At 44.5% G+C, this 25,167-nt stretch overlaps 1 protein-coding gene across 4 annotated transcripts in view; it reads left to right on the forward strand.

The window, feature by feature from the left end:
* Positions 1-398: 398 nt before the first annotated feature.
* Positions 399-25,167, forward strand: part of LOC114442564 (complexin-2-like) — a 41,605-nt gene continuing 16,836 nt past the window's right edge. Inside the window, exons 1-2 of one of the 4 annotated variants that reach the window (XM_028416252.1) lie at positions 399-635; positions 1,417-1,535. In XM_028416252.1, coding sequence (XP_028272053.1) covers positions 1,505-1,535 — 31 coding nt within the window. In that variant the 5' untranslated portion in view covers positions 399-635; positions 1,417-1,504. Of the gene's footprint in view, positions 636-684; positions 701-1,069; positions 1,274-1,416; positions 1,536-25,167 lie in introns of those variants that run through there. The other 3 variants (XM_028416255.1, XM_028416254.1, XM_028416253.1) reach the window with 3 other exon arrangements.

Genomic DNA, 25,167 nt, shown 5'->3' on the forward strand with positions numbered 1-25,167 from the left:
CAACTATTGATCACCGCTGACCCATCACTGCACCCACTGGCACATTTTTTTTATTTTTATTTTATTTTATTTTTTTACCTGGATGCAGACTGATTGTGAGTCGCATGAAGCGAGACAACACATATGTTGCATGTAATATTCTGCATCACCGTTTTGAGCCCCTCTTCCCGTTGCAGAGATCGGGAGGCGGGCTGTGTGACGGAGCAGCCAGCCAGCCAGCGTCAGGGCTGAATAATTGATCTCTCCCCATCATTCAGGAGGACGTTAGTGGGACGTTTCTCTCTCTCTCTCCATCCCTCCATGTGATTCAGTCACTCCTTCCCATCACGGTGTTAACGGCAGCTGCAAACCACCGCCTCCCCCTCTACTCCTCCTCCTCCTCCTCTTCCTCCTCCTCTTCTCTACGCGTGTGAGAGTGAGTGAGTGTGTGCAGGAAGACGAAGCACAAGGAAGCACCAAGGACGTCCTTTCTCCCCCACCACCACCACCACACACAGCCCCTGGAGCCGGAGATGCAAGGGACGAGCAGTTAGACTATAGCCCGCGCTGCTGTTACCTGCTGCAGGATAAGTTCGCGCTGCTCTCCCGTCACTGCGCGGTGTGTGAGGAGCATCCCAGCCGCTCACCGGACGGAGGTAAGTCGATGCTGGATGCGGCCGCTTCAGTGCACATCAGCGGTCTGGGGAGCTGTTCACTCGCGGTGGGTGCTGAAAGCGGTCCGATCAGACGAGGAAGCGCATGTGTGCGCGCGTCTGATTTTACGCCGTCTCTGCACGCGTATGTGCACATCACGGTCGATAGGGAACATATTTATCACGCGCATCGTGCAAGCATGCATGCGTCTGCGTTTCTGTGTTAATGAACGTGGTTGTGCGTGTGGGAGCAGCGCTTCTGTGCTGCCGGAGTGGGATGGCTGTGTTCAGTGTCCCTCCAATGGAGGATGGAAAGTTTTACCACATGATCAGGAAAAATACGCTGGAGTGGTTCAGTCCACATGCATGAATAAAAGAGCGTCCTGCCCTGCCAGGCTACGGGGCTCGCACCGTGCACTTTCTCCAAACTGCAGCCCAAAGCACGGCCGTGACACGCACTCCCGTCACTCTCTGTCCGGAAATATTTCCGAGGAGACACATTTGCAGGGTGAACATTAAGGCAGCAGCCGCAGATCCGGTCCGTACTTTGCGCTGTTTGGCGTTGTGTTTGAACCATTGACCTTGTTGTCCTTCAATTTGCGCATTAGAGAAGCGCGCCTGACGCACGCACACATCTGTCCGTACGTGAATGTTTGGCTCTGTGGAACCTTTAATTGAACAGTCAATTTAGAAAATAAAATATTTTTGAATGTAAAATGTTTGTTGGAGTAAAGTGAATGCATTTCAGTGTTTAATGTTTGTCGTGTTCTCTCTCTCTCTCCAGATCTGGAAACAAAGGACTTCTACTTCTCCGCAACTATTGAATGTAACATCGCTCGGATAAAGAAGGCGGGGAATTAAAAGCCATCATCATGAATTTCGTTATGAAACAAGCGTTGGGAGGTAAGTTGGATTATTTTTCTCCAAAGTTTTTCATATTCCGCACCTTTCTTCACACATCATTACAGCTCCACCTCACGTGTTACAGTTGAGGAACTCGGTGTAATATGCTTGCCTCTCATTCCCGTGTGCGCATTGGTGCTTTCTTTTTTTTGCGCATGCCGTTGGCCCCCGGGGCGCATTGAGCACAGCTTACTTTAACAGCCTAGTGATTTGTATAACGTTGACTAAACCATTGTGGCCAGAAGGGCATTTCATGTTCCAGTTAATAAGACCTGCTAATCAGCAGGTTTCCACCGTTAATCAGGCTGTTGGTGCCTTTCGACCGGACGCTGCAGCGGCTCAGCTGAGCTCACAGTTTCCCACCTGATGAAAATAATCAGGCAGAATCTAATCTTCAATAATTCCGTTTCAACATGCAGGCACATGAATGATTCCCTAATTGCGTGAGCTGCAGCTATAGTCCCTGGACATGAGATTATCATGACAGATTAATGGGTTTTGAAGGAAGTTGTGTATGAATATGCAGATGACGCAGTGGGAAGTGAAATGACCTGAATGGTTTTCACGGTGCTTGGTGATCTGTCCATATGAATACATGAATGTTTACTCAGAGCAAAGGTATTTTAATGAGATGATAGACTGAAGAAAGTATCCACACTGAAGTTCTATTGAATCTGATCACACGTACCCTTTCTCAGAAATAATTTCTAGTGCAACTCTTGCCTTATTAGAGCCGTGGGATGATGTAACTTTGACTCCGGAGAGAGCATCCTGCCTCCTGTACACAGTGAAGTGGAGCACTCCACTCTGACCTTTACTAAAGTGAATCTTCACAGCTTTAAGACTCCAAATGTGGCCCTGACCTTTCTTCTTTTTTTTTTTTAAAGGACGCCACTTTTGTCAAAACTTCATCCACCTCTCCGGTGTTGTCCAAGTTTAAATGACAAAACCTCACTTTTTTGGTTGAGCTTTGAAACTGTTAGGACAGTTTGAGCGAATCATTCTGCTCAGTTTTTGGTGTAGCAGTCCCTTCGTGAACAGGTGTAGAGAGAGCTCACACATTGCTTGACCACCTGCTCTCCATCATGTACATGTCAGTGTTTCCTCTCAGCAGCAGGCAGAGCTGTTAAGAGTGTGGCGCAGAGAAGGAGCCACTTCTTTGTTTTATTCCTAATTGCTGGATGCTGCTTTTAGTGAGGACTTTATCTGGTGAAAAGCTCATCATGTTGTCAGTCAGGCAGGTGTTTCTCACTGCTCGTGACGGACTTCCTTTTTCCATTGTTTACATTTGCGTAGCCACAATAGCCCTGCCTGCTCACCATCTGCTCGTCCAGTGAGGCTTCCTGAATGAGCACATTCGTAATAAAACACCAGAAATGTATTTAGAGAATATAGAATATTATATTATATATATTTTAATATGAGTTTTTTGATTGTTAAAGCTCTGCACTCTGGATGCTCACACTTGAAAACATGCTGGTTACCTAATGGCTGCTGGACTCTCGCTCTGTTTTCTGCTTGTTTCTGTCGGCTGCTGTATCTGTGGGTTTATCATGCGTTTAACCATGTGGTAGGTGTGTAAGTGGGTGTCCTGGGGAGCTGCAGGTGCCCACAGCCAGGCTGGTACAAAGCTCTCCGTCAATAAAGCCGAGGCAAATTCTCCATGCTGTGCATAAAAAAAAAAGAATTTCACACATGAGGAAAAGCAGGCTCTGTGTGCCAAGGTCTTCAACCTTAAGCAGAGTTTTTTGTTTCCTTCTTAAAGAGTAATGAGTTTTCAGTGTGCAGTGGATTAGCTGTGGGCTATTATCTCACTTCTCTTTCTCTCCGTGTGCTCTGAGGAGAAACTCACACTCCATCTGCTCCCATCTAAGCCCCGGTTTGTGTTCTGTCTGTTTGGTACGGTGAAGAGCAAGGTCGCCTCAACAGGCACCAAGGAGGCGCTCAAATGTCACCCACGACCCTCCACAGTCCACAGATCAGAAGTTTGTTTCATGTCAATGAGGATAGGCTCTGGAACACTTTAACAGGCAATCCAAGGTCTGCACAGAGATCTCAGCTGGTGGGTTTGTATGAACAGGCACTGAGGCAAATCCTGTTAGTGCTGCGAATGTTTTTTTTTTTTTTTTCTACAGGCCTGAACTGTGGGTGACACAATCACAATCACAGACCATTTTTTACATGTTGCACTTTAGTCCTGCTGGCACACAATCTGCACCACAAATGGGCACGGTTAGCCAGCAGAGAGCAGTCAAATCATGTGTGCATCAAGCTAGCGGACACTTTACAAGTCAGTCAGCTTGGAGAGCATGAAGTGCTAACAAGTTAGTCCTGCTACCTGTCTATAATAACCAGTAGGGGATCAGGTGATCAGAGGTGATTTACTGGTGCTTCATACACGCCATAAGGCCTACCACATGGGTCATATCTCCATTAGCTTTAACAGTGGAACAGCATCTGCCTTAGCATGCTGTATAAACTGTATATTTTGGTTGCCTCTTATACTTGGCAGCAGAGATCTGATCAATCAGGAGATTTTAGTGGGATCTCTGCTGCTGCTGCCTTCAAGCAGGCGCCCTAAATAGCAGTAACATCTTTAACTCGGTGCACACACTCCTTTCTTCGTCATCTATTTTTGTCTTCTGCATCTGGATGATCATGTTAGCTTTTCCATCCCTGCAGGCCTATGAGGTGGAAAATTAAGATGGATATCAGATGCTGGAGATTTTCCTGATTTTGATCGGGACCTTTGTGTCATCCCAGGACTGTTTCAGAATCACTGGCTGTAGCTCATCGGTGACGTGTGGGGCGAAAAGTCAGGACAAATGAGGAATTGATTCGATCAGCCTGGCAGTAAAAACCAGAGTGTGTGTGTTTGTGTGTGTTGTCTTATCAGGAAGCTGTGCCAGATTGGGAGGGGCAGGGGGGCTGGTGGAAGATTTATTGCATATGACATCATCAAAAGTGCTCGTAAATGCAAGTCCTGCACTTACCTCTTTCTCTCAATAAAGCTGGAACTCCAGCTCCATCCTCCTCCTCCTCCTCCTCCTCCTCCTCCTCTGGCATCTTTGCCCTCAGCCTCAGAGGAAGAGGAGAATGAGGTGTAGGAGGAGATGAAAAGTGACAAATTGATCTTTAAAACTGGGTGTTATATCATCAGCGCCTGACAGCAGAGGTTGTAAAGTCGCGCTTGCACCTTAATGGGAGATGTTTTCTGCAGACGCAGAGTTTCTCTCCATCTCCTCTTTTCAACCCTCGGCTTCTCTTCATTCAGTGTCGTGACTCCTTCCTCCCTCGTACACACCTTTAAACCTTGCACTCATTCTATCCTGTGATGCACAGCTCTCTAACCCCCCCCCCCCTCTTTTTTCACTCCAGCACTCTCTCAATCCCATCATTGCTCTTCCATCCCTCCCTTTTCTTTTCCGGCCTCTCTCCTGCCACGATTACAGTAAATCTAAAGGGCAAGGCAAGGAAACCTCAATCAGGCAGCCACAGGAGGAAACACAGATGTGTTTGTGTGTGTTTCTGAGTGATTCTGTGCTGGCTTGTGTTTGTGTTTGTGTGACAGAGACACAGGATGGACCTTAGTTGATGGCTTTAGCTGGCATTAGGTGATAAAGTGTAATTCTGTGTGTGTACGTGTGTGTTTGTGCGATCTAAAGTAAGGCTGGAAGAGAAATGATGCTGACACACACACACAAGGACAAGAATTTAAACTTGGTGATAAACAAACCCACGAACACACACACACACGCTTGGAGTCGTAATCAGTGGGATGCGACAGACCTCCTGCCCAGCTGAAAACCACAGGAGGGGGAGCAGCAGCAGCACAGTGCAGATATAGCAGCCTGCAGTGGATCCATTTACACACATCCACCGGGCAAACATGTAAACATTCACTAAGAAGTCTCTGTCAACAGATAATAACACAACAATATTATATATATATATGGTGTGTTAGCAGACCTGTACAGATGTAAACACACAGAGAGGACAGTCATACCTGGCTCAATGAGAAGAGCCGCTTTGGCTACTTTCATGTCAGTTCTGATGTATAATCGATATTGTATTAGACGACAATACAAACAAATCTGCGGTCTGTTGTCCAAAAGAAGATGTAAATAATTATATTAGCTCCGTATTCATGGAGCACAGCGCCCTCTAGGTGAACTGCAGCCAGAGTTAACTCGCAGAACAGAATACAGTTTTACCCTTTAACCTCGAGTTAATCACTTTGAATAGTGTTCCATCAGATGCGGTGGACAAACAGGAACTTTGCGCTCTCTTAAAGCAGCTGGTTTCCATCTGCAGCGGGTGCTTGTTGTTGTTGTCGTCTCTTTCTGTGTGAGACGTTTTTCATGTGAATTGGCCCCTGTTGAATAATGATGTTACAGACATTAGCAGCAAACTAGGTGGAAACAACTGGATTTTCAAACAAACGCTGAAACAAGTTGCGCAGATTGATCTACACCTCAGTCTAACTGCATCTCTTCAATCCACACCTCAGATTTTGTAATAATAAATATCCATAAATAGCTGTATTGAGGAGGAGGAAGATAAGCACACTGACAGATGCATTATAATAATGATTAGTTTTAAATACAGGTGAGGTGAGACGGTCTGTGCTGGACGTTTGTGTCGTGTGTGTGTGCTGTGGGTGTATTAGACCAAGTCGTGACTATTATGGATGGTGTAACTGTGAAAATGCACGACGGTGTGCTGCGTGAAGCAACTCCCTGTGCTGTGGTTGTGTGACCACACAGGAGGAAAAAAAAACATAATTATCCTACAGGATTAATTAGGATTAGCTTAGGAACCCTAGAGGCTGCACTGTATATGGCTATATGAAGTCTGTGTGAGAGACCCTACACACCCCGCCGGTGTGTGGACTGTTTACGCGTTGAAAGCGAAAAAGAAACCCGGCTGAGTTTCTGTGAGATCACACATAAAGGGCACCCCTTCCCCTTTAGATAATGTATTTAACATATTTGTATTTAATGCCCTTTAAACGCTCCTCCCTGTGTCCTTCCTTTGCTCCTCGTCCTTCCTCTTCTTCATCCTCCGCCCCTCTCTTCCTGCGATTCCTCTTCCTCCGTCCATTCTGCTAATGAGCCTGATACGGACTTCTCTTTTTCCAACCACAGGCATGGCCTCCATCCTCCTACTGTCTTTATCCAGAGCAATGGGACCCATTGTAGTGTTGAGTAGATTGTAAAAAATCATTTTTCTTTTCATATTAGCCTTTGATTCGAGCTGCAGAAACATGACCACAGGACACAGAAATGGGATTTTTTTTCATGCAGCTGCGGTGTGATAGTGATATTACAACATATCGGTCCTGCATGTGCAGAATGAACCACATTTTTTTTTTCAGCATTTTTAACCACTTTTCATTTCGGTCACGTCTTTAATACAAGCTTTGGATAACATGTAATTTTTAACACAACACGCTAGACTTCCAGTGAAACCTTGACGCCTGGGTGGTCTTCAGATGATTCTCTTCACACTTAACTGGCTTTCCGCTGACTTGGCACATACGACTAATGTTTTATGGAGGATATCGTCTCATTTTAACTGGGTTTAAAGAAATGAGACAAGGAGGGAGGTAGTGTAGCTCTGATAAATTGCTGTGCAGCAGTGGTATCTGCCTCCTCTGTGTGTTTTTCATCATTATTCATGTTGCAGAGTTTCATGGAGGGTAAACCTGCCAACAGAAGAGATGACTTTGACTAGTCGTGGTTTTTAATGTTGTTTTAGTTTATATTAATATATTTGGCCGGCGTGGTCAGTGGCCACTCATTTTTTACATTCAGAAGCAGAGTTCATATTATTGTTAATGAGATTTGGGCATAATCTGTGAGAAGGAGACCGGGTTCATTATCTTCTAATGAGACACCGTATCACCTGTCTGTGGGTTTTTAATCCTTTATCAGGAATGTGATGAAAGAATTGATCTTGCTCTTTATTTAAGTTTTAGTGTAAAAGGAGTAAACACACCTCCGTGAAAAACCTTCCATCAATTAGTTGTGTTTTTACACACATATCCCTTTTGTCCCTGGGGAGCGCTGATATCACAGAGCTGTAGTCAGTGAAGACGATCCCTTTTCCAACAATTAGGCAGTTAATCCAGATAGATGGACCTCCGTTTGCTCTGAAGGTTCTCATCTCTGAACCACATTTCCATTATCCCTGCAGTGGACTGGAAAAAGGACGTGTGTGTGTGTGTGTGTGTGTGTTAAGTATTAAGCTGCTGAGGTGACCGACCGGGCCCAGCTGAGGTGACTTCCTGCCTCTGGAAGTGATTCGACATCTTGCTGTGCACCAGCACACATGAATTAATGTGCTAAAGAGAGTGAGACTGCATGAGACACCACTGCATGTACTGCACCTGTGTGTCTGCAGACAGATTTAAATCATTTTAAGCTTTTACCATCCTAAGGATCACACATGAACAGGTAGCTGTATACGCTGTCAGGGCCGGTACAAAAACAAAAGTCAGTCTGAAGATGATTGATGTATTGATGTTTTACTTGTCAACGTGGTCAAGCAACGCAGCCCGAAGCTCTTTGTGTGACACTGTTTGTGTCATCTGTGTTAGAATCACAGAGCAAGTGACAGAGAGACACCTGTGGCAATTTTTTCTGAAACACAAGTCACAGACCAACGAGCACGTCCTCAAAAACATTCGCTGTCCTCAAAAACATTCCTGTCCTCAGAACATCCGCTGTCCTCAGAAACATTCACTGTCCTCAGAACATCCGCAGTCCTCAGAACATCTGCTGTCCTCAGAAACATTCACTGTCCTCAGAAACGTCCGCTGTCCTCAGATACATTCGCTGTCCTCAGAAACATTCGCTGTGCTCAGAAACGTCCGCTGTCCTCAGATACATTCGCTGTCCTCAAAAACGTCCGCTGTCCTCAAAAACGTCCGCTGTCCTCAGAAACGTCCGCTGTCCTAAGATACATTCGCTGTCCTCAAAAACGTCCGCTGTCCTCAGAAACGTCCGCTGTCCTCAGAAACATTTGCTGTCTGTCAAAACTTTTACCGCCGTTTGATAAGTGAGTCACTTCTGTAACTGATCTCAGCAGAGGACCCAACCCTGGCTTTGCTTGACAGTCTCTGCAGACTTCTGCAGCCAGCCAGACTCCAGCTCTTTGTGCTGTGCTGAGCTGTGTATCTCCCTGATGCTGTAATGACAATAGATTGACATTCTCCAGTCTGTGGGAGTTTTCTGCCCTGCAACAGCCTCTCGGGGGGTGGGCAGTCCATCATCTGCAGAGGAAATCCCCATGTGGCCAACGTGCCTGTCAATCAAATCTTTTCATTTCCAACATGAAAAGTCCTCGACACTGTGCAGAAACATTTGCAGGTGACGTGAAAAGAAGGAGCACAATGTGGGCTTTTTAGAAAATGCTGAACGCACGCTGCACACCTGGGCCGTGCACACAAAGAGACAAGACATGAACTCTTTGAATGACAGTTTGCTTGCTCATTATGATCCTTCAGGGGACTCTGCCAGCCCACTCCAACTGAGCACTGGGCAGGTGTAGGTGGGCACTCCTTCAAGAGAGATGCACAGTGAGCTGTCAACATTGACTATCACCTTTAAGCTAGCAGAGTGCTATCGCTAAAATCTGGGGGCTGAGCTGGGGAGGCCTGTCAAATCTGATGGGTCACCTAAGTAGGCCCCGGCGAACACTGCGGATCAGCTCTGGTGGAACAACATGGGGGTGAGGCTAAATGAAGTAGAACTATATAATACCGTATTTTCCGGACTATGGGTCGCACCAGCATGATTCACCACGTTTTTAGCGTAACGTTGCCTCTTAAATTCCTCTTAACTTAAGTGGTGCGGCTGCAGGACATTGAGACACATGCATTTCGACAAGTTCTCACCCGGAGAAATGATTCACTTCACCGCACAGAAACTCCTATAAACATCCTGTAAATGAGTCAAAGGCAGACTACTGTGCACTATAGCTGATCAGAAAATAGAATTCCTTGTTGCCAGGTGAGGTCTGAGGCTCGGCTGCAAGCACACGTTCCATGAACGTGCACGTCACTTATGCTCGGAGTGCAAAGTGTGGACAAGATGGAGGTGGAGGTGAACCGTCAGGAGAGGACAGAACAGCTGCCATGATATCTGTGATGGGACATCAGGACACACGGCTAACTAATCATATATTTTAATATATAAGTCGCACCTGAGTATAAGTCGCATACCCAGCCAAAGGATGAAAAAAAGTGCGACTTATAGTCCGAAAAATGCGGTAATAAAAAAGTCTGCAGTAGTTACCTACATGGACACTGCATCTGAAGTTGGACCTTTAATTTGTTGTTTTCGCTCTGCTTTGGTCTCCACCCATGTCTATATAACAGTAGTTGGTTGTGCTGCCAAGCTAGCAGCCACTGATGAAATGCAATTCCTGTGTGATTGTAGTTTTATGTCGTTTTTTTCTGTATTCCAGTGACAGTGACTCTCACTGTGTGGGAGCAGGTGAGCGGTTCCATGTCTCCAGCTAATTAAAGTCGGTGTATCCATATTTACTGAACAATACAAATGTCTTCCTTAGACCGCTATTGGCACGACAAATAAACAAACACGTGCTCAGTTACAGAAACACATTAAAACCATGTGACACTCCCACTCAGTCACCCGTGCAGACAAATGAGCCTCTCTGAATGTAAACATACAAACACCTCGCTTCTTTTGCTTCTCGGTGCTAATTACATCTCCAAATGGATTTTTTTTCTCCCCCGTCTGATCTTGGTGGGGAGTTCAGGGAATCAACACACTCTACCTGCATCGCTGGGGAGCCGAGAGACGCTGTTCTGCATGAGAGCCGCTGATGCTTATTACTGATTCACGCTCTGACCTAGAAAGCGGTTAACAGTGTACGCTGAGGCTGCATGACACTTAACTATACGCTGCGTGAGCTGGATAGCACACATTAGTGTTATGGAGCACCCTCTCGAGTGTGTGTTTGTGTGTGTGTGTGTGTGTGCATCATCATTATTCAGCAGGAATGTTGCTGTTCTCATTCTGCTTTTTCCCCTAAACTTGCTGTTGACTCATGGCTCTGCCAGGTGTCATTGTTATAGTTCCAAATGCTAAATATCAGAACTGCAGCTGTAACTTTTGACATCTTCTTCTTGACGGGTACGAGTTTGTAGTGCCACTAAATACAGTTTAGTGTTTCTGTCAGCACCCCTGACTGTAAGTGTTGTAATGGTGTTGTGTCTTACTGATTTGTTGGCACCGACATACATCTGTGAGATCAATGTCAAGAATCTATAACACTACTAGCTGGCAGCTCTCCAGGCTCCTCCAGTCAAATGGGTGGGCGGATTAAAAAACAGCCACGTACTTGACTGGGGTTTTTCTATCACACTATCCTGTTTGAGGCATATATAATACATTGTTATTCAAGTTAAATTATTTTTTCCTCATTTTATTTGATTTGATTTGATTTTTATTTTATGCTAATGACAGCCAATAGGGCAAAAATCTGAGATGATGAAATACAAAATTTTTTTCTTAACTTGCTTATTGTGAATTGTCCAAGAAACCTTTTTATGATCAATATTTAAACACATCCCATTAAAACTTAAAGGGAAAATCTTTTTATATTTAATGAGTAGTAAAGTCTACCATTAGTGCTGTGGAACACTGCATGCTAGAAGCTAATGGCAGCAGTGTTGGGTGACATAGGATGGATGATGCTCTATAGTGCTGTATCCTTGTTGCCATGGAGCCATTAGAAGATGGGTCCACATGTGTAAACATATAATAAACACAGAGGTTGGAGCCTCCCCTTGTGCCTTATGACTGTGAGCCAAATGGCACATCATGATGGTGATTCCCTTTATTCAATTTAAAACATTAGGGTCGTGGTAACGAGAGGGGGGAGCAGATACACCCAGATCTCCATGTCTCCAGGAACATCTGACTCCTCCTGGAGGATCCCCAGCAAATCCCAGACCAGATGGGAGACGTTATCCCATCTAGTGCACCCTGGGCTGGCCTTGGTTTTTCCACCCTGATGGCCATTGCTGATAAACCTCTAAAGGCAGGCACCCACTGTGCATCCTACCGACATGCCCAAAATGGTCCTGCATGGTCTAGATCTACGTATGTTGTCTGAAGCTACATGCTCCTTGGGTTAAGATCCAGACAAACATAATCCACAAAAAGACCTCTGTGGAGAAAGGGATGATGAAGTGTGGTACCCTGCCTAAGAACAAGGAAACCAAGACCTAGCCTGAGGGACAGCCTGGGGATAGAGTCTGCCAAAATTCCAAACCAGGGGTTTAATGCAATGTCTGCAAGGTGGCAGGTCATTGGCCATCCCAGGCCTTATTTTGCACCGTGATGTCTTTGTTTAGGTTCAGAGAATAGGTCAGTATGGACCTATAACCACAGACCAACAAAACGTGTCACTGTGTTCATCGCACAGGCACACCCGGGACAGTGGTGTACAACAACTTAATGCTGGCAACTCTATCTGCAGTCCTAATCCTGCCCTCATTATTTATATCAGGCTGTAGTTTGCATTTTTTGTTTTTAGATAAAGCTCTGCTCACATATGGGAGGCAGACTGAAGACTTGGCCAGGACACCCTGTCATCCTGCCCAGCAGCATGCAGGACTTTCTGCAGGGGTCAGCAGCTGTACACTTGGCAAACACACACACACACACTGGCAGTGCCCTGTCTGAACCAAGGGCAGAAGGAACCTGTGATGTGTTGCGGCCTGCTGAGCCACCTGGAGGATGCTGATGCAAAGAGACGCCGCCTGGCACCGTGACACGCTCTCGGTGTGAGATGTTATCAGAGGTCGCTGCAGGAGAGCTAGAAAGTGGAGTTTGTTTTTCTCTTTTAACAAGTTGGGGCTTGAAGTGAGTTTACAAGCACATGGCCAAGAAATGAGTGAGTCACCGTCTCTGCTCAGAAACCCTAAGGACCCCTGCAGATGTAGTGGGGGAAGTTTGTTCCACCAGGAAGGAAAAGTTCGACTCATGATGGCGAAACAAACTCACGAAAACATATGCCCGTCCACCAGAAACAAAAAATAAATCTGTTCATGTAGAAGTTCTCAAAAAAACGACTCGGAAAGCTTTAGAGTTACAAAAAAACCACATGCACACATGTTGAGCATTGTAAAAACACACACTTTCATTATACTACTGTACACAGCACATCAGTTGCACACATGCACAGATGGGCTCGCCACCTCTGCAGCGACTGTGCTGTGAGGAAATAAATCATCTGTTTGGCCTAAATATTTGCACCAACATTATGCAAGATCGCCGCATCGACCTCCACCGTCCATTTGTAGGCGATTTAACATCAAACGACACTGTTTAGTTTGGGTCGGGAGAGCTGAGGAGAGGCAGCACAGAAGCAATCGCTTCAGGGCCAAATGAGAATACAAAGATTACACAGCATACTTAATCAATTTAGGCAGTGAGATGTGGACGTTAGCGAAAGGCTCCTCTGCTCTTTTGCTGCCAGTCCTGACCATACCAACCCTCAGAAATGAGCTTTTATTGTGAAAAGCTTAGCTTTAGACCCATGGCGGAATAGTTTTTTGTAGAATATTTTATCAGAGTTTCCACATAAATACACAAATTTATACTGTTGGGTTAACTGAGTATATCTCAGCAACAACAAGGTGTGTTTGAATACTTTTGATTGATAATTGATTTGCATTTTGTTGGAGTTATGTTTGTAAATATGACCTATATGTGCTTGTAGTAGAGTTTCTCTTGTTTAATTTGATATGCAATATGATTATTTTTTACATGGTTAGTGCCGTGTTTTATGGCTTTTATTGTTGGTTGTATGCAAAAGCTGTGGGGTTGAAAGGGTTAACTTTTTCTTTAATCTCGTTTAGCTCGATATTAAGACTAATTTCCTGCTGCAGTATTCATCAGTTTTGCTTTTGGTCCCACAATAGAATCTCAAATAAATCATTGTATGCTAGTAGGAGCTCTTCTTGATTCCTTTTTGATGGTAAAGCCGCTGATTATATAAAGGAACCACTGCTGCCTAAAATAACCGCCGTGACGTCTGCCCTTCTTAGATAATCACTAATTTTTCACTTGGCTCTCTGCTGCTGCACACTGTGCTGCTCCGCCTGATGAGAACAACATGTAACTCTCTGGCGACGGCAGAAAGCAACAGCTGACCTTCACTGCACCTTCTTGACCAGCATCCAAAATGGCCGCCCTCTTCAATATGTCATCTTGGCACAACATTACTGCACTCTCCTTGGCTTGGAAAAATTAAGAGTGATTCCCTTTACAGTGCACCTGTGCACATATTCACTCTTAAACACACACTGTTGGTGGAAAACACACAGGCCCATCAATTCTGTCAAGTACAGGCTGAACCGCTGCTGGTCCATTAAACTGTGTTGCTCCATTTGTTCTGCCGGATCATTAATCAGAACACTTCTTGCTGTCTGCTGCAAACTTGCAGGTGTGTGTGTGTGTCTTTGTTTAGTGGTGCTGTTGTGGGTCTGGAGGCAGCAGAGTGGTGACTTTTTCCGAAATTCAGTGCGAGGTCGAGCCGATCAAAGACACGCAGCAGGGCGCCCGCTGAGGCTCAAGGTTACTGCCCGGCTGCTGCTCTTATCCTCGCTGTCACTAAAAGTTCTGCAGGGCACTCATGATGCTTGTTTCAGCTCTATGTGTATAACAAGTGATACCAAAATCAAGACATCATCTTTGGGTATTCATAAATGGGTCTGAGGGCCTAAACATGGTTAAAAACTCATCAATCTTTGTCCAGAATTCAACTCCATATTATATATTTCTGTATTTTAGTGCTACCTAGAAGTTAGTAAAGGATGTGGCTGCTTTGAGTGACAGGTAGACTGACTGTAAGCCACCCCTCTTTGCCCATATTTGAATTAGTCAAATGGACACACCTATCTGTGTTCTCCCTCCCTGCCTGCAGGGGGCAGTAGGTGCCATTTTGTTTTTGTCCTGCATCTTATGGAGTGCCATGATCTGGTTCACAGCTTAAATGACCCCTGTCCATTAGCTCCTTCTCTTTCCTAACTCCCAGCCAGACTCTGTTGTGGTTCCTTTTCAGTATTTTTGTGGTATTTTGGCTGAATTTGTAGAAAATGTTTCTTACTTTTTTTTAAATGTTTTTTTTTTGCCTCTGTATTCTACACATGCAGCCCCTGAAGGTGTTAATGGGTGTTAACGGCCTCCCAGGTGTAGCTCAGTCCCTGATTAGCTGGCAGGAATAAAATCCAGCAGGGTGTTGGCTCCTGCAGAAGTCATTGTGTTTACATTGTGATCCATTACATCTGTAGTTTACAAAGAGTCATATTTTAATTAATATGCCAATTTACTGAGTCATTCTGTTTGTTTCTCTTCCAAGACTTCATCCCGTGTCGCAGCCTGTTGGTTTCTCTTTGTTTCCCCCCATGGGTCACCATAAACATTCCCTTACTGCATGTGTACAGGACGAGCTTTGCATCCTGCTGGCTGTCATATGCCACGGTGTCCTTAACTACCCTTCATCCCAAGTGCTGCCAAGGTTTCTGTGGTTTGAGGCCTACTGTGCCAAGCCGTGCTGAAAATCTTTGCACTCACGATGTTCTGTGGATTATTAGCTTGTGGTCTTTGGCCTGGTGCTTGTGAACAGAGAGGGGGGCATGTGGACGAGGACAGGATGAATAACACTGCTTCTGACTACCACGTCATCCACCATCTGTCCCAGGGAAATTCCTTCTTTACTCGTCCACAACAACTAAATGAACGCAGGAAGGTGGAGGTAAAGACACTCACATGTGGGGAAGGATGCTGGGAGGTTCTCTTACACACAGATTAATCTTCACACCTGATGTAGGAATTATGTGGATTTCTAATGCACACGTGGTAGACCTGCAAGTGTGATGGAAGCTCCTGCACACACATTTTGGAACAGATTTTTTTATCCATATTACTTCCTTTTAATTTCTCCATTTGTGAGTACATGCGCCATTATGGAGAATTTCATTTGCAATAGCTGCCTTTTGTACAGAGTAATAAATCTGGCTTTTATAACATTAGCTGTTTATCTTTGCTCTGTGACTGCAACACCATAAAAGCCACTAAATGTTCTCACATCAGAGATTTCTCTCATAGGTACCAAGCACAGCTCCATTCTCTCATCTTATGTCCTCATTTGGTGCATTTTGTGGCAGTCTGTCTGTGACTCTTTTGGTCAGGATGAAGCACCTCTGAACGTCATAACTGGGCAGTGATTGCGTTGTATAAACGGGGTGGTGGCAGCTCCTGTGCAGCTGTTTCCCACTTTTTAAGCATATTCTGAATGATTTCAGATGGTGGAGTCCCCTGGGACAGTTTTTTTTAGAAAATACGGTAGATGAAAACTTGAGTGAAGATCCCTTCTGTGCTGAGTCATAACATGATTCATGTGTCTCCCAGTAAACTCCTGAGCTCAGGTGACGGCTGCGGGGAATCAGCTCGCCAATCCCTGATGCTGATTCTAAGCTTTGGATGTGGATGTGCTGTCCACAGCAGGCTCTGTCTGGACTTTTATGCTGTAGAGTGTGTGTGTGTGTGTGTTGGTGGGAACACACTGTGCTTTGTGGACACCCACACACCCTGATGAACACCTGATGTATTTCTGTACAGTCCTACAAGCTGTTTACTTTAGTTAGTATAGTAGCGATGTCAGATTTTGAATTCTCAGACAAATACGACATGTCTTATTTTTGCATGTTAGTCTTGAGCAACAATTCAATTCAATAATATACAATATACAATATATATATATATATATATATATATATATATATATATATATATATATATATATGCCGTAATTTGTGTTTTAAAACTCACCAAAGAACAAAGACAGAGAAATAAAGGTGAACATTTGGCAGATAAAGACACAGACGCTTTGCTGTGAGAGCTTTCCAATTTATCACCATCGTGCCGCAGATCAATACTTTAAAGGGTGAACTGTGTGACAGCAGAAAGGGTTTTTTTTGCACAACAAGCAATTTAGAAAAGAACTTTGTAATAGATCATAGCTATTTGGCCTTTCTCTGCTGGTCTTTGAAACACAGATTGCTTCTTTTTCCCCCATCAAACATGAATAGCGGAGCTGAAGGTCTCCGAGCTACAGCGAGTACTCTGCTCACCGTGAACCTTTGTGAAGGTGCAGGAGATGTGGGTGTTGAGAGAAGGCTGCCGGGCTCTTGTGTGTAGGAGTACGAACTTCTGCTGACTGCTTAAAAACCTCATGAAGCTTCTCGGAGGTCTCCACCTAAGGAGCAGGCGGCATCATGAATCCTAGAAACCAGGTCGGACCAGAATTGCCAGAGCAGGTTTCTTGCCTGATTCTTCTTATCTACACCAAAAGAATTGAACGAATCATTTACTGGAAACCAAAAAGGAAAAATAAACACCCTGCGTGGGGATGGGGATGCTGAATCACTGAAGGCCGAGTTATTACGTCCTCTCTCTAAGATGCCGAGCCACTGCGAAAAGAGCGCACAAAAAAAAATCAGGCACGAAAATGAAGCCAACTGCCACAATGGAGCTCTAATTAGTTTGCAGATGTGAATTGGAAGGCAAGTGCCTCAATTTTGAGGCCGGTTAAATGTGTTACCGGCTGAAAGAGGGGAGCCATGAAATTAGTCTGCTTAACTCGTATCCCACATCACTTAATAAATCACAGAGGACCGATCCTGAATAACATTCAGGTGTGAGCTGAACATAACATGCAAACACTTTACTGAGGACACAGAGAAACGTGATGATAAACCATCAAGTCTTTCTGTGTTTGTTTACCACTGCAACACAAAGGGAGTGCGAACTACACAATCATGGCTACAAATAAAAAGCTACACACAGATACAAGGAGAAATTATAATTATTAAACAAAAGCTGAATGTCATTAGATATGTGGAACATGCATAAGTGCCTGCAGGTGTTACTTATGTAGGAAAAATAAAATTATGTTATAGATGTTTACATGTTTACCTTTTTAACACCAGGACAGTCTGTAGATCAGCCAATAACTTGCTGATTTTTGTGTCACATGACTACATGCTGCCGGAAAACCAATCGTTCTGGTTGCGCTGAGACGTGCAGATTTTTTTGTATTCGACAGAATCCTGTTAGTGCAGAGGGTTTATTTTTGATAGATTAGATGAAATATATGATTTTTTTTCTTGGAATGTTGTAATTTTGGGCAATTAAAAACATTTGCATTTTAAACCTGCCATAAGGAAATTTATGGAGATGATGTGTAGCTGGACTGCTTCAAATAGATTCATGTATTCGTGTGTGTGAGAGTGTGTGTGTGTGTGTGTGTGTGTGTGTATGAGTGGAGTTAGAATTGAGGGCGAGGAAAATGACCTCCTGTCAGAGGAGAACCGCCCCACCTTGAAGTCTGCCGGGCTGCCTGAGAACACGCTGACAGGAATAGATTATAGAGGACTGTAAAAGAGAGGAGGAGACACAACTTTGCTGTGAAGGTCAGTCCTTCCATAGGCATCCAGCAGCAGCACCGGTGACCCGGCGCTAACCCTCCACCTACAATAACACTCACTGTTAGCGTGACATTGCTGAAATCATGTCACCTCGACGCTGACTCCCTAAGGTTATAAAAAAAAAGAAAAGAGATGGAATCAATAGCAGCCTGAGGGTCATGCTGTGGAGGAGAATTGCTCTTTCTATTGCCAGAGTGATTATGAGGTAGTGAATTGGCAGCTTTGTTATCAGGGTGGTGCACAGTTCAGACATCAATGCCAGTTTTTGTCCTCCAAGACAATAGAGGAGATATCCTCTCAATCCATATCTACAGTGCCACAAAGAGACGTGTCCCACGGGCTGAAAGAGCAGCACGAAGAGAGCGCACGGCTGGCTGAGCACGAGCAAAACTATTAATGGAGACGACAGCATCGGCGCTCCGAAAGAGAGGAATATACGCATGCTTCAGCAAATTCACAAAGACGAATGGATGGGTGTGTGCTTTGGTTTGGATCTTTGAAAAAAGGATATCTGATATTCGTATTTTATATTATAATCAATACCCGCAGATTTTACTGCTACATAAAAGATGCCGAAACTGCTTTCATTTGTCATTGAATAGTACAATATGTCATCACATTCTTCTTTATCTTTTAGGAACGTATGTGTTCTGCAGACATTTTAGCAACATTTAACAAAAAAAAGTCAAAGAAGTCTTTTTGTTTTCATCAAACTTTCCTCAAAGCTGAGAGGAAAAGAAAACCTCAGAGAGAGCGAGAGGACGCGATGAGCAGCCTGCAAATGAGAGAGAGACTCATTTACAATGCAGCGCTGATGGTATGCTAACGGTAAAGCTGCTAATTACTGAGAGTTCTAGCTGGGGTGGAAGCAGAGATGATACTTAGTTGACATCGGAGGTCTTGATTAATTAGGCTTCTGTGTTTTTGTTCTCTCTCGGGGGGGGGGGGGCAACATCTGAGTGACAGCAGAAGCTTTGTCACATCAGGTATTTGCTTCTCTAAGGCTTTGTAGTCTTTGTTGGTGTGGTGTCTTTTCACACAGAAAAATCCAAGCATTCCAAAACAAGGTGAGAACCGCCCCTTTTTGGTTGTGTTAGCATCTTTTGGTCCAAATGTGATGAGTGAGTCCACGGCAGAGGAAGCTACTGGAGCTGGATTCAGCCGGACTAACGCCTGTAGATGTGAAAACACCCTGAAACTTTGCTCCTGGTGAGGAGTGAGTGAAGATCATGGTTTCTCTTGAAACACATGCATTCTCAGCATTAAGTTTGAATTTTACATGAAAAAATGGTCCTTTCTGCCATCACCATGGTAACGAGTCCTGCCACCAAAAAACATACAATGATGCTCCTAAAGACGATCAGAAAGACTTCCTGGTGAGGACATGTCTGCATTCCCATCTGCAGTTTGTTCTTACAGCTCTCGGTAATTTGTTCTTTGCTTTTAATTCTTTTATTTTTTATTTTTTTAAAGTTTGAGTTGAGTTTATCGGTAGTTCAGAGTTTCTTCTGCTCTTCTATAAGGCCACTTTTTCAAGCTGAGGGCTTTTTCTTTGGTTGAACATCAGACTTCCTCATTGGAGTTTTGAAAACTCTGACATAAACTGCTGTTAAAGCTTCATTTTTTTCATTTTTTCGGGTGACTTTCAGCCTCCTCTCTGGCTGACATAAGCAGGCATTGTCTTGTTTTGACGGTTTGAGTTTTTCAGGTCTGCAGTTGCTAACAGACTTTTATCATCAGCCAGCTGAGCCATTTAAGCCGCTCTGACATCAGTTCTCCACCCATGTGACACCTTCCAGGTCCAGTCAGCCTAGCTTCTAAAACCTGGTACCCACAAGCCTTTCCTCTTCCCGGTTTGACATGGTCTGCCACGGAGCAGCCTGCGCCGTTCAACCCCGAGGAACGAAGGTTAATTTTCCGAGTGAGCTCCTCCTGTCACATGCATTAAAGCACCGATTCATAAACAGTGCAGCGGCTGCATGTCGGTATGTACACAACTCCGGGCGGCCAGCGTATCTCACCATGACTCACGGCCACTCTCAGACATCGAGCTTGTCAGAAGGTCTCAGCGAGCGCTGGCTTGACTAGTGCTGCAGTCCAGCTCAGACACAGAGAGCTGCAGCAAATCGACCTCATAATCAGGCAGCGGCGGGTGTGCGTGTTACAGCATCAGCGTGTGTGTGAGATTGGTTTTCAGAGGAAGTAAGGTCCTTTATTCATAGTTTTCAGTCATGTGACACATGTGGTGGCCTGGATGGAAGTTTGTTCTGTATTCTCTGTTGAGACACAGCTAAAGCCAATCAATAGTCCTTCAGTTTCAAGCCGTGAATAGTAAAATATTGGGTTTGGCGATGTTTACATCTGCTTGGTGGCAAATCCCTGACCTTACACTGCCGTCAGGATAAAAGCTTATGAAAGTACCGACAGCTGTTTGCTTTTATCTCTTACATCCCAACACTTTAGCTAACTAAACCAAGACTAAACCAAGACTAAACCAAGACCTAGACTAAACCAACACTAAACCAAGTATAATTCAGTATAAACACTGAATTGGAGTTGAGGTTCTAGACCTGACACATCTGTGACCACTATTTGTGAGGTGACTGATAAGTTTGTGGCCTAATTTATGAATTCAACTCTTAGGCTGTTTGGCCAAAAATAATTGGATGTTAAGCTTCTGTCTTTTAAGACTCTGCAAGTGGAGTCATTATGCATTTTAAAGGGAAAGAGCCAAGCTGGAAACAGGGACAAACTGATGCTAACGAGGGATCCCAGGTAGGACACAAATCCATGAGCATATCTCTGCTGCAGTGATAATCCTGTCTTCTAGTTTAAGAACCAACAGTCAGTACAAGAAGTTCTGCATTTGTTCTTTCTATGAATCCACTTCATGTGCAGCTATTTTTTCATATTATTTCATGTTCTGTTGATGCACGTGTTGCACAGAGAACCAGCTGCGTGCCGTCCTAATGCTCTCTCCCACTGGGAAGATGTAAAAACACAGACACATAATTACCACTTTATGTGCAAAACCTTCCCTTTTTACATCATTATTTTATCAAGGATCATAATGAAGACATTATAAACCTGCACTAATGATTGTCCCTGAGAGGAACAGACTTCCAGTATAGAACATCCATCTTTGTTCTAATAACTCCTTGCAGTGTCCTCACTGACCTCACCTTGACAGCCCTCTTGTGAGACTCGCAGAAACCCATTTATAGTCGGACAGATTTGTAATGTGTTTTCATACGGCTGCATGGTCAAAAAATTAGAAATATTTCTTGATCCTACATTCTGAGGTCAACAAAGCTGCAGCTGGAGGCCGATCTGTGTCTCACTTTTTAGCAGGATGGATCAGCACAGCTGCTTCCACACATATAATGTACATGAAGAGAGGTCTTTTAAAAGGCTGCATCCACCCACTGCTCACATAACTCAACCACATATATCCCAGTCACAAGCGGGCCCAGGAGACGTGAACATTAGCACCACCAATCACACCTTATGTAATGAAGCTCCTGCAGTAGAGGCCTCGCTAGAGCTGCTCAGTTTATGACCCGAACACGGAATAAACTGGGTTAATGTGCAGATCCACCAACGTTAAAGACCTCTAAAATGATCTCACATTCTATAACAGCCCGCTGTCACCAAATGGCATGTGGATAACACTGCTACAGCCTTTTGTTGTTTTTGTGTTATTTAGAATAGAATAGAATAGAATATACTTTATTATAAATATATCATGCATTTTAAATATATATATAAATATACTTTATTATTTCACGCCACTTTTAATTTTACATTTATTTGCACTGGCACACCACTGCAGCTGAAGATCTAGTTTTTGACCCTAAACGAGATCCTGAAAACGAGTGTACTGCAAGTAAAAATAAATTTGACGTACATCGTAACCTGCGATCGCAGGTTACGATGTACGTCAAATTTATGCAACATGCGAGGAGGAGGAGGAGGACGTGGAGTGACAGGTCGTAGCAGCTGTCACACTGTGAGTCAGTCATCCTAAATTTCTGACACCGCTAGAATTTTATCTCAGCCTATCTTTGGTTGCAAGATGCAGACCACGGCCGTCGTGAAAGCTACCTCACAGTGCGACCTAAGACACCGATTTAGAGCCACGACCAAAGATATCTCCACGATTCTCCTGCGATGGTCGTCTTTCGTCTGAGACAGCCCAAAATCGCACAGTGTAAACCGGCCATAAGTCCCACCTCACAGCCCGTCCTTACCAGGAAAAGTTGATATAAGTTCAATATTTCAGTCATAAACTCCTTCTCTTGTACAATATTGCCATGGAAGGGATCAATTTTCCTAGTTAGATGTGTTGAGAATGCATGTTAACAAACCATACTGTTAAACCTTCACCCTGGTTTCTTCTTCATTCTTTAAAAGCTAAATCCAAACCATGAGCACATGTTTTCTTCATGATGTGTTGCATCTCAACAACCACGTAGGAAGACAATCCACCTCTGTTCTGTTGTTATATGATGAAGCCAGCAGTGGTTGTGTAACCACAAAACTTTCAAATTTGTTGTAAGCAGGTGTGTCAGGTCTGGTCAAACATGTGAAATGTCTCTAGATGGCAGGAGGAAACATTGATATTCTGCACCGCTCTTCCTCATCTGCCAGCCAAGGTCACTGGCACGGATGAGTCAGCATCACGAACGCCGCCGTCACACTCCACTTCCTTTTTCCTCCTTGGTGGCACCCAGCTTCTTTTTCGCTCTATTTTCCGCTTCCCTTGCCTCCGTGGTTCTTCTGGTTTTCCTCACTCTAATCTGTCCTGTCTTTCACTTCTCGCCGTCTTTGACTCTCCCTTCTATTACACGTCTATTGTGTTTCTTGAAAATCTGAAAGAAAAGGCAGGGAGCGCCTCTCCCTCGCAGAAAACTTCCACCGAGAATCCAGCGCTGACCTCAATTCTCAGCTTGCCTCTTGCACTTTCTTCTGCTCTTTTTTTTTGCCTGAGAAGAACTTCAAAGCGCTGTGGGAAAGGCAGGGGACCGGCCGCCTAGTGAACATCAGAGGACATCTAGAAATGCTCCAACATCAACCGGGTCTGAAAGTGTGCCAGAGCATGTGCTATAACTTGAGAATCAGTCGAGGGAAAGGCATGATGGGATTTTTTTTTTCAGTTCCACTTTTCACACCTAACAGGCTGGATGTGGCACAGCTGCAGCTGTCAAACCGGAGGTCAAGACAGGCTTCAGGGGGGAAAAGAGTCACTAATTCCACCCGAAAACCAATTAAAAGTGGATGTTTGGGGTATTTACAGCCCAGTCCTATCTCATAACTCATCATTTAGAATGTCGTGCACACTGACACAAGGCTTCTGTGACAGGCAGCATGTGTTCTAAGGCACCTAAGACAGAATTTAATGCATTGTTTCATGCAGGAAGACGACGTTGTGACGAGCTCACCCCCTGTTGTTTGACATAAATGTTTGTAGCTTTATACTGTGGCAAGTTGCTGCTGTGTAAACTAAGCCCTTAGCATGATGCTGTAGTACAGGTCGGAACCTGGCTGCTGTGTTCCAACAATCAAACCGCATGAGGAGTCCATCAGTTTAATTTCTCACCTTGTAAAATGCTCATTTAAGTGTGAAACCTTGTGAACCACCAAACACTGAAAAAGCAAAACACGCCAAGAAGCTATCGGAGAGCTCAGGCGAATGTGCCTGTTAGTGCGTTTGTGATACAGTAACACAAAGCAGCAGTGTCACAAACAACATTCTGCAAATTCATGAGATTGAAAACTAATATGGGCACCCTTTACAAGCAGATAGGAAATGTTTTATTACTCCGTTTCACTGGAAGGTTTTATAGAGAGAGAGAGGGAGAGAGAGGCTGCGATTATTCAGCAGGCAGCTGAATTTTATTACCGACCATCCTTTTACATCCAGATGTCACAAAGGCATTAAATTGTAACTTGCTAAAAAAAATATAATGCTCGTGTGTTAGGTGCATCCTGGATAAAATGGTGTCGTGTTTTGCAGCCTAATTTGAGTCACATAGCGCTCCACAGTACCGCTGCTCTGTATGAACACAGTCTTTTCCTCCTGCATGACCACTCTTGCTGTGAGAGGGATTGACATGAATTACATTTTCATATTTCACACGCTCAAAAAGCTCCAAAGCCACGCAAATCCGAGCCACGGGTGACGGCGTGGGGACCGGCACCATCTCATGTTTGAGTAATGGTGTTAGTTATCATTGAAATCTGATTTCCGCCTTGTGATCGATGAGTATACTCACAGAGTGGCAGGGGAAGGATGAGGCGGGGGTGATTATGTGTAGCGGGAAGCCATGAATCCGGAGAGCTAATTCACAGACTGGAGCTCTCCAAAGAGCCATCAGGAGGCCTGCGGGATTGAATCATAGTTCCTGAGATTAGCATAGAGGCAGGAGGCGAAATTGGAGCTAAAAGCATAACTGGGAGGGAGCTGACAGGGAGGCAGAGCCTTGGGTTTCAGAGTTCAATGTGCACGCATAATGCTGACAATATATACCCAAGGACGATCTCAGCCGGCTTGGGGTATTCATGCTAATCCCTGTTCCACGAGCGGCGTCGCAGGGCTCTCTGAGGAGCTCCGGTCGTCTCTGTAAAGACGACTTTGCCTAAAGGTCGTGGCACAATTTGGAATTCCATTCCCAGTGTTTACCTTGGCTCATGAATTTCAGATTGCATTTCATCTGCAACTCATCGAAAGTCAACTCTTTGTCATAATCCTCTCCACAGAAAATTGGCTTTCTGCTGTTCCCGGCTTCCTCGCTAATAAAGTAAATATGTGGGCTAATAACAGGGAAAAAAGTTGTTGACCCACTTGAGCAACTTCCAAATACGCATCACTGAAGCACTTGAGCCATGAATACTTCAAATGCATCCCTGGCTCTGAGAGCTTCAGATGCTGGAGGCTTAAATCCACCGCTCCCTGTTCAGTTTATGGGGTTTTTACATACATTTTAAAAGGCATCTTTTGCTTAGATGCAGCCTTTAGATGCTTCTCCCTTTCTAGCCAATCAGGATTTCATCATGGCAACGATCGCATCATTGATTTTTAGATGATAGATCTGGAATTGA

This window comes from Parambassis ranga, chromosome 10, assembly GCF_900634625.1.
Source record: "Parambassis ranga chromosome 10, fParRan2.1, whole genome shotgun sequence".
NCBI lineage: Eukaryota > Metazoa > Chordata > Actinopteri > Ambassidae > Parambassis > Parambassis ranga.